Source organism: Diospyros lotus, chromosome 5, assembly GCF_014633365.1.
Source record: "Diospyros lotus cultivar Yz01 chromosome 5, ASM1463336v1, whole genome shotgun sequence".
Taxonomy (NCBI): domain Eukaryota; kingdom Viridiplantae; phylum Streptophyta; class Magnoliopsida; order Ericales; family Ebenaceae; genus Diospyros; species Diospyros lotus.
In genome coordinates, this window is record NC_068342.1 from 14,251,402 (window position 1) to 14,262,302 (window position 10,901).

The 10,901-nt window shown below is 41.3% G+C and overlaps 1 protein-coding gene across 1 annotated transcript in view; it reads right to left on the reverse strand.

The window, feature by feature from the left end:
* LOC127802900 (BEACH domain-containing protein C2) overlaps nt 1–10,901 on the reverse strand; it is a 101,696-nt gene that overhangs the window by 76,969 nt on the left and 13,826 nt on the right. Inside the window, exons 5-7 of the mRNA XM_052338977.1 lie at nt 9,951–10,085; nt 2,940–3,044; nt 2,649–2,762 (exon numbers count right to left, since the gene is read on the reverse strand). Coding sequence (XP_052194937.1) covers nt 2,649–2,762; nt 2,940–3,044; nt 9,951–10,085 — 354 coding nt within the window. The remainder of the gene's footprint in view (nt 1–2,648; nt 2,763–2,939; nt 3,045–9,950; nt 10,086–10,901) is intronic.

Below are 10,901 nucleotides of genomic sequence, written 5' to 3' on the forward strand. Positions count from 1 at the left end.
TTGTGCTCCTCCTTGACAAGTTCTTCTCCCTCCCATTCCATGGCCTGTAGAGAGTACAATTGTGAGATTTGTCCCCTTTTTTTCTGCATCATCTTCTATAATTTCTTGCTTGTTATCATCTTGCACCCCCCCTATTCGAGTCTTCCTACCAAATCAATCTCCACTATGACCTCTAACTTATGGAAGTCAAAAGTCAAGGGACTAACAGTCCTCATCCAATCTACCCGCAAAATAATATCACATCCTCCCAGCTCCAGGATTCTTAAGCCTGCCATAAACTCATGCCCTTGCATCAGCCACTTAAAATCAGCACACTTGTAGCGGTTGTACATTTTATTTCCATTTGCTACAGTCATCGAAAGGGGGCGGGTAGAGGATGTTAATCTACACTTTTACTCTGTGGCAGTGGCCTCATTTAAGAAGTTATGAGTGCTACCATTGTCGATCAACACCATGAGCCTCCTCTTCCCTGCCTATCCTTTCACCTTGATGATTTTTCCTGCTAGGCCTCCTTTTAATGCATGGAAGGAGATCTCTCCACCTTCATCCCCATGTACTTCTTCTTGGACATTTTCTGTTTCCTCCAACATGACCTCTTCTTTTTCTTCTTTTTTCCCATCAAACCCCTCCATATTCAACAACTACCTCTTACACTAATGGCCAAGGCGATACCTATTCTCACACTTGTAACATAATCCCAGTTGTCTCCTCTGCTCAAGGGTAGGATTTCTTGCCTGGAATTAACCCCACAGCTACAGCCCAAGGGTTTCCCCCTGTTAGTGGATTGGGGGAGGGACTTGGTCTTGGGAAGACCTTGTGCTTCTTGAATATAGTTCCCAAGGTAAGTTCCTGCAACCTTGCTTTTTCAGCCATCGGTTTCATGGTTGTAGGCATCATCATCTTGACCATCAGCCTCAATTCGTCCTTCAAACCGCTAATAAAACTTGACACAAAGTAGTGCTCTTTCAAGGCTGGACGAAAGCCCCACATTAGGGACCTTAGCTCCTCAAATCTAACTTAATAATCAGTCACCAATCCCTCTTGGCTTAATTTGTTGAACTCCTCAATCACATTAGTCATGTTCTTCTCTCCAAAACAGTCACACAAATCTTCGGCAAAATCTGCCCACCTGGCCCCAACACCCCTAGTCCTAGTCCACCCTTAGTACCAAGAGTCAGCCATATCGTTTAAATAGGTTGCTACCAGATTAATTTTTTGCCCCTCGGCCACATCGTAAAACGCTAAAAACCTTTCACACCGACAGACCCACCATCTAGGCTTCGATCCTTCAAACAAGACTGCTCGGGAAGGGAAATCTAGTGATAGCAGGAATTGAGATAACGAGGACAACATGTTGAACATGATGTTAATCCATTGGCCATGCTACACCATTGTCTCCCGATGCCTCTCCAATTCTCTCTGCATACTCTCTCAAGATGCAGATAGATCCTCCCACATGTTTTCTCTTATGGCCATAATATCCTCCCTATTTTGGGTCACCACCTCCTACATCTGTAACATCCCGAATTCCAACGCCTTCATTCTCGACTCTAGTTGTTTCATCCTTGTTCCTTTGGCCATTCCTCAATAATCTGCATTGACTTCGCCTTCAATTTGCAACCCAATTCCTCCTACTAATTGCCGATCAGAGTTGCACCAGTTGTGGCTCCGCAATTCTCAACCCACACCAATTCCACCTACTGATTGCCGAGGATCAGCGATTCCCTCCAACTAATCACAATTTGCTGAGATCCCGATCTACACCTCCAACCTATACCTCACTTCACACCAATCGCAATTCCGACGCTGGGGATCGCCAACTCTGATACCATAATGTTAAGCCTCAAGGATGAGGTTTGGCATTTGTGGGAATTAAGAGAGAAAGAGAGAGAGAGAGGGAGTAAAAATGGAGGGAGGATTCAAAGAGAGAAAAGGGAAAGAAAGAGAATTAGAGGGAAAGAATTTGTTATTAATCTCAACATAATTCCCATCCTCTTACATGGTAGCCTTTTATAGGCTCTTCCCTTCAGTTGCGAAGCATAACTGAAAGGGTACAATCATGTATAGCAGTAACTAACAGTTGCACTTTTTAGTTATTAATACAAGTAGTCTATGCACTAACAACCAAAAGACTGATTTGCCTCTAGGGTCATAACAGTTGCTTCATGTCTAGCAATCTGAACATTGCACAATCTCCTCTTTCTTGTCCTCCTATGGTGTACATATGAAAAACAAAGAAGGGTAAATGCAAGATTCTAAAGCCAAATTCCACATCTCCTATTCCTGAAATGAGTTCCAATATCAAGTGCTTTAAATTTAAAAATGAAAAAACATAGTTCACTCATCAAAAGGTTCAGCATCAAAATTCTCGACAATTTTCAAGAGTTGAGCTCATGTTCAACAAAGGCCAAAAGAGATGGCAAACTTAGTATCAGTTGTTCAACTGGAAAAGGTTTGTAAACTATGCAAGAAATCATGCAGTTGTCAGAGAATCAACTTTGCAAGATCATATGCCTCTATGGACAAATAGCAGAAAATTGAGTAGGGATTTCAATTACTAGAGATTATGCTAAAAGATAAATACCAACAAGAGGAGGGGGAACCACACACAAAAGTGCATATGATAAAAAAGGATAAGGAAAATCAACCTTCCATCCATCCTTTAGGCGCATTGAATACTCCAACATGATTATCAAAAAATTGTGAATCAGGTCTTCTATGTCACCCAAGCTTGAAGAATTTGACTTTTTACTTGCACCTCTCTGTGTGAAGAGCCAAAACAAATTAAAACACATAAAAGAAGCTAACACTTTAATTCAAAGCTCTAAGATAATACATCATCACCACCACCAACTACTTACCTGTCAAAGTTAGCACCAAAATTTAAAAGGAAAATAAGAATATCCACACACTTTCACCATTGAGAGATGAAATATTACCTCGTAATTTGAAATAAGGACTTCCAAAAGCCACTCGGGCCATTCCTCCATCGTAGTAAGGCAATTTCTATTTTCTGGATGACTGCAAGCCAAAATCAGGAGATCCTGAAATCAAGTAGAAGGGAATATATATGAATCTATGAAAATAGTCATTGTATAAACTATTGTAGCAACCATATGGGAGGAGGGGGGGGGGGGGGGGGGGGGGGCTGAATTTAATTATAGCTTTTTTCTAACTTTAATTTTTAAAAAAAAGTTATGTAAAAATAAAAGATGCTAGGGACTTCCACCAGCCCACCATAAATTGGACTTTCTCTGGAAACTATCTGAGATTCTGAAGATAAAACTTGTATCCACAAAAAATAGGGAAAAGGAACACTAATTAAATAAAGATGCTAGTGACTTCCAGCAGCCCACCATAAACTGAATTTTCTCCAGAAACTATCTGAACATAAAACTTGTACCCACAAAAAATATGGAAAGGGAATAGTATTTTAAAAAAAAAAATGCCAGTGACTTTCAGCAGCCCACCATAAAATGGAATTTCTCCAGAAACTATTTGAACATAAAACTTGTATCCCACAAAAAATATGTAAAGAGAACACTACTTTAAATCTTTACTCCATCTTTTCAGCATTATAGCATACCAGGTCCTATCACATTTCTATTGAAATATATGTGTACAAACACATATGCATAATCATCTGCTTTTTGGATTATCTGCTTAACAGTAGAAGAATACAAACTGACAGAGGAGACTGAACTTAAGAAGCAGCAGGGTAAGTCATACAAGCACCTGTACATGAAGGCTGGAAGGAGAACTAGATTGGATTGGGTGGAGTTCCCACAATTTTGAGATATATTGGCAGGCAGGTTGGCTTCACCAAGGAGGAAGTAGTGGAAACTTTCAAGGATTTTAGCACGAATAAGGACTCCAAATGTCTTCACTATAGCTTGTCTCTTAGTCTTTTTGGGATATCAACAGAGGGCAGATCATGTATCTGATGTAACCCCCCCCCCCCCCCCAACCACCCCCCCCCCCCCCCCCAAAAAAAAAAAAAAAAACAACCCAACACAGAATTTTTTTTGGGGAATGGAATTCTCAAGAATTCCTTAAGAATTCTGAGAATTAGGGAAGAGAAATGAGAGAGAGAAAGAAATGCGGGGGAACGAGAGAATTGAGAGAGAGAGAACAGAGAATTGGAGGGAGAGAATTCCAAATTGGATATGATTTTCATTCATGCCCTTCATGGGGTGAGATCAGTTCTTATTTATATTGATCTCCCCACAACCAAATGGGAGTATTCCCTCCAAAAATAGAGCAGAGCAGCCTAACTGATCCATGCCACTAGCATCAAGCATGTGCACGTTTGGTTACTCATTTTCCCCCCTAATTTCCCCGAATTACAATTCAATTATTAGGCGATACATGACAACTACCCTCCCCTTGAAATTTCTTGTCCTCGAGAAATACAAAGTAAACTAACTGCCCTAGGGAACTGTCTGAGCAGATTTAGAAGATACTCCCAAGTATTGTCATCTATGTGAAGATGGGCACCAACACCTAAGTTATGGGGGCTCCTTGTTGGTGGTAGATAACCCTCCGGTCTAAGATAGTTGTTGGCTCTGCTTCAGGCTCTACTCTCCGGTTACCTATAGGTAAGCTAAGACTTACTAGCTAACCTCCCACATATTTCTTAAGTAGGGACACGTGAAACACCGAATGGATTTGAGAATTCTCCGGCAATTGAAGCTTCGGCCACCTTACCAAATTTAGCTACGATGGGGAAGGGCCCATAGTACCTTGGGCTTAGCTTAGTTACTTGCTCAGTTGTCACTGCCTTAATCTATGAGGGTCGTAGCTTTAGGTAAACTTCTTCTCCCACTACAAATTCTCTCACTCCTACCCTTGTCTGCCTGTTGCTTCATTCTATTATGGGCCATGGCCAAATCTCGTCTGAGCTGCTGGAGAACCTCCTGTCTTTGCTGGAGATGGGCATCTACTGCTACCACATTGGTGAACTCCTGGGTCACTAGTAGTAGAGGGGGCTTGTACCCAAATAAAGCTTCAAACGATGACATCCGGATGGAGCTATGGTGGCTGGAGTTGTACCACCACTAGACTAAAGCCAACCACTTAAGCCAAACCTTAGGCTGTTGGAAACTCAAGCACCTTAAGTAATTCTCCAAGCATTGATTGACCCGCTTCATTTGCCCATTCATTTGGGGGTGGTAAGCAGAGGACATGCTAAGCTTTACCCCATAGATTTCAATAGTGTTTGCCAAAAGAGGCCAGTGAATACCTTATCCTGATTAAAAATGATAGTTCTAGGAACCCCCATGCAACTTGATGACTTGATCAAGGAACACCCTAGCAACCTCCTGGGTAGTGTAAGGATGAGATAGGCTTAGGAAGTGGGCAAACTTCGTAAACCTATCGACCATCACGAGTATACAGTCCTTACTTTCTGATCTAAGCAACCCTTCAATCAAGTCCATGGACACACTTTCCCAAGCTTGTCCTGGGATGTCTAGGGGTTGTACTAACCCAAGAGTGGCCATTGTTTCACATTTGCATCTTTTGCAAGTGTCACAAGCCATTACAAATCTAACCACTGCTTCTTTCAACTTGGGCCAAAAGAAAACTGTCTCACCTTGTGGTATGGGTTTTGAATCCCTGAATGTCCTCCCAATGGGGACCGATGTAGGGTCTAGAGGACCTTCCTTAACAGTTGGGCAATCCCCAATTACTATCCTCCCCTTATACTGAAGCACCCCATTCCGCAATGTATATTCCCTTTTGCTATTAGGATCCAACACTAACTGCTCCAAAAGCCCCTTGACCTACTCATTTGATTCATAGCTGCTGGCCACCTCTTGGTACCAACTTGGTATTAATGCAGTAATCGTTGTTGTCTCTCTTTTTTCCCAACAACTAGATAGGGCATCTGCCACAACATTTTCTTTTCCTTTCTTATACTATATAGTATAATCAAGGCCCATCAATTTAGCCATACCTTTCTTCTGTAGTTGGGTGTGAAGTTTTTGTTGCAGTAGAAACTTTAAACTTTGGTGGTTAGTCCTGATTACAAATTAGCCCCCCTTGAGATAGTGTCTCCACTTCTCTACAGCCATTAACACCGCCACAAATTCCTTCTCATATATGCTCAATATCACATGCCTTGGAGCCAATGCTTAACTGAGGAAGGCTATGGGCCTGCCTTTTTACATTAACATAGCCCCCACACCATTATCACACACGTGGGTTTCAACCACGAAAGTCTTGTTGAAGTCTGGTAACCCTAGAACCAGGGCCTCACTCATGGCCTGTTTCAACTGTTCAAAGGCTACCTCAGCCTCCAGTCTCCATCTAAAACCTTCCTTCTTCAGCAATTGTGTCAATGGCCTACTTATCACTCCATAACCCCTCACAAAGCTCCTGTAATACCAGGTCAAGCCTAAGAACCCCCTCAAGACTTTGAGGGTGGTAGGCCTTGGACACGACTGCATGGCTACCACCTTGTTTGGGTTAGTGCTGACCCCTTCGCCAAAGATGATATACCCAGGCACTCCACCTGCCTTTGATCAAATGAACACTTTGACCTCTTAACATACAATTGGTTGTCTTTGAGGATCTCAAAGGTAGCCTTTAGGTGTGCTAGGTGTTGGTAAAAAGTGTGGCTATACACTAGTATATCGTCAAAGAATACAACGATAAAATTTCTTAGATGTGGTTCAAATATTTGGTTCATTAGGGATTGGAAAGTAGTTGGGGCATTGGTAAGGCCAAATGGCACTATTAAGAATTCGTAAAGGCCTTGGTGGGTTCAAAATGCAATCTTAGGTATGTCTTGTGGGCTCATTCTAATATGGTGATAGCCTGCTCTGAGATCAAGTTTGGAAAAAATAGTAGCATCCCTTAGTTCATCTAAGAGATCCTTAATGAGAGGAATGGGAAATTTATCTTTGACAGTCAAGGCATTCAACTGTCGGTAATCCACACAGAAGCACCATGATCCGTCCTTCTTAACTAATAGCACAAGGGATGCAAAGAGGTTGTGGCTGGGTTGAATTAGAGAGTGTTGCAGCATTTCTTTGAGCATCCTCTCTATTTATGTTTTTTTAGCTAGGGGGATATCAATAGGCTCAGGCATTGAAAGGCTCAGAATTAGGTTTTAGGCTAATGGAGTGATCATGGTTTCTGGGAGGGGTAAGGCTTTAGGCTCTCTAAACAGATCCTCATATTCAACTAAAAGTATATTGAGTAGGTTGAGTTGGTTTACCTCCCATGTCTTCTGAGGTGGACTGCTGACAACCAGAATCAACTCACTCCTTGCCTCCTGCTCCTCCTCTTCTTCTTCCAGTGTTTGGATAGAAAAGAGCTAGGCCACCCGAGTCATCTTTCGCTTGATGATCTTTTGCAGTCATTTTCCTGTAATCATCTTACACATTCCCACTTCCTTACTTCCCACCAGTGTCATCCTTCTCCCTTCTTTCTCAAATGTCACCTCCATCCTATTAAAATCGAAGCATATAGGACTCACATGCTTCATCCAATCCACCCCCAAAACTACATCTACATCACAACCCCCAAATTTCAGCAACCTGAGATCTACCTCAAAGGTTTCCCCCTGCATCTCCCAACAGAAGCCTGTACAAGCTAATCTACTCACCACTTTGTTCCCATTTGACACAGTTGCAGTAAGGGGTTGAGTGTTGATTAGGGAACACTTCAACCTCTTGGCCAACTTACTGTGGGTGCTCCCACTATCTATAAGGATCATCAACTTACACTCTTCCACCTTAACGATTTTATTATTGGCCAACCCACTCAAGGCATGCAAAGAGATTTCTCCATGGTCTTCCTCTCCTTCTTCATGCACATACATCAAACATTTCCTTTTCTTCTACGTTTTCCTCCTCCTCTTCCAATAGAAGCAATTGCTTCTTGCACTAGTGCCCAAGGAAATACCTATCCCCACATTTGAAGCAAAGATTAACCTACCTCCTCTGCTCCATTAGTCTGTCCCCTTGTGTTTTAGGAGCCGGTAGAGGTAAGCTCCTCACTCCTTGCACCCCTCTGATAGTCTCCCTTCCTTGATTCTTCCCCACGGGGGTCAACACATTGTGTGTCCCTCCCCTGTTTATTAGTCTTTGTTTCCTCATTAGTGCATCCACTGTCAACTCATATAACCTAGCAATCTCGACTGCATGCTTGAGAGTCTTGGGTTGCAATACTTTCACCATGGACCTTAACTCCTCATTCAACCTGCTTATGAAACTAGAGACAAAGTATGCCTTAGTGAGATAGGGGTTATGGTTGAGCATCAGTGCTTTTAACTCTTCAAACCTCCGCTGGTAATCCAACATTGATCCCCCTTGTCGAGTCTTGTTAAACTCCTCCACCACATCGATCATTCCCTTATCCCCGAATCTCTCACATGATTCTTCCACAAATCCAACCCACTAACATCCCTCCTTCACCTTGGACCATCCCTAGTACCAATCATCTCCTGCATCGTTGAGGTAAGCCACAGCTAGAGCCATCCTCAGCTGCTCAGGAACCCCATACCACTCAAACGCTCTTTCACACCTCCTAATCCACCATCTAGGGGTGTTCCCATCAAACATAGGGACATCCAATTTCAGCATAGGAATCCTCGGGTGGCCATGCCCCCCAATTACATCCTGCCTTCTTCCTACTAAATTTTCTCCCATTTCCACCGGCTCATCTCCAGGTTCTTGGCCTCCTCTGACTCATCCCTTGTCCAACGAGAATCGAATCAACCCTTTCTCTAGGAGGAAAATTAGGGGATAGTATTACCAAATGCTGGCGAGCAAACATTATTGCTCCTTGATCTGCATTCCCACCTCTTCATGTATGTGAGTAACCTCCTCTTGGATCAGAGTGACCACTCCATCCAGCTTATGATCAATGGAGATGATCGCCTAGTGATTACAATTGGATCCGAGCTCCAATTGATCCACTCTCGCCTGCATATCCGTCACTATGGAGCCAAATTATTGCAGTTGCATCTCCATGTTCTTCATCCGCATACCTTCCGTCATCTATCTGAATTCACCACGATTGAAATTGGCCAGGATCAACTCTAATACCAAATTGTCAGGGCTTAACGATCTGACAATGGAATTCTCGAGAATTCTAAGAATTAGGGAAGAGAAATGAGAGAGAGAAGAAAGAATTGGAGGGAGAGAATTCTAAATTGGAAATGATTTTCATTCATGCCCTTCATCGAGTGCGATCAATTCTTATTTTATACTGATCTCCCCACAACCAAATGGGAGTATTCCCACTAAAAACAAAGCATAGTAGCCTAACTAATCCACGCCACTTGCATCAAGCATGTGTGCGTTTGGTTACTCCTTTTCCCCCCTAATTTCCCCGAATTACAATTCAATTATTAGGCGGTACATGACATATGCTTAAGGGTATGTGTGAATTAAGGAAATAAAAATAAAGAGCCAAATGAAATATCTATAATGGTTTAAGGGTCTAAGTGAATAGGTATAATCAAACCAAAGTTCCATGTGTACTTATAATAATCAAGTCCAATGTCTGCAAATCAATCACAGATCAATTATCTAACTCAAATAGTAACATACCCAAACATGGTGCTTTTTTTTGTAATAAAATGGAAGCTCTAAGTCCAATAAACAATCATCCTGGAGTTTGAAAATGCAGCTTCAAGTAGAGAAGAGATAAGATATGTGTACCAATTGTGTTTTCTACTGTTGAGATCAGTACTACAGTAATGTATGAATGGATATGATGCAATACCTTAAAGCAACTCATTTTTTAAGTGTTCCAAAGCCCAGCAGCCCTAGTTCCGAACAATACCAAAATTACAAATGTTCCCAAGAAACTTATGCATTGATTCTTTATACATATACAATGCTCAAATTCAACTCAGGGAAACCCTCTCCCAACTATTTGGGCCATGATCAATGTATAAATGCAAATTCTTAGAATGGCGAGCCAAAAAATAGTACCTGTAATGCCCGACTTTGAAATGCACTTGGTGCATATGGAAGTGAACGCAAAAGAACCAACAAAAGCTGCAAATGTTCAAAGCGATGACCAGAATCATAAAAGCTCAGCCCACCATCTGTTGACGAAGCATTTATCTGAAAGACACGAATATATCAGATTCTTGCTTTTGACAAATATATCTCTGTACTAACAAAAGATAAAATAGTTGGTGGAAAGTCTGATATACATTGGTCTTAGACACATTTTCTAATAGTTTAGATATAGGGACAATTGGTGACGTAACAATAATAAATTATCAGCCCAGTCTCCAACATAGAAAGAAAGTTCAAATAAAATATCCATAAGAGATTCCAGATCCATGTCAATCCAATGTATAGTTTCATGGGCTATAGGATGTCACAACCAAAGCTCTCGAATTCTGTAATTCATCAAGTACATAAGCCTTGGCTTCCCACTGAACAAAAAAATTTCAAACCATTCAATGAAACTGAATGAAGCATTTCCTTGTTCCAAACACAAAGTGAACTCAAAAAATTAAATATATAAACAGGCTTAAGTGTTTGTTAATTCTTTAACCTATGTAGAAAAAAATGAAACAAATGAAAACAACAAACACATGACATAGGCTTTTCTGAAACAAAAAGAGAAAATTATGAGAACCACATCCTTTCAAATACTATTATAAATAATTCCTGTTTCCAGCGAAACTCAGGCCCATCCATGGACAAAATGATAAGAAAATATGACAATTAGCAGACTAAAACAAAATGAGAAAAAAAATGATATTAACCAGTGTATAACAAGAATAAACATAGAACAAATATGATGTGAAATGGAGCACAACCACAACATAAGTTTCTTAAAACAATGAGATAATAATGAGTTTCCAAAATTGAAAACAAGCAACACTTCAACCAACAAGAATAACTAGAGGGTTGCATAAGGACAAG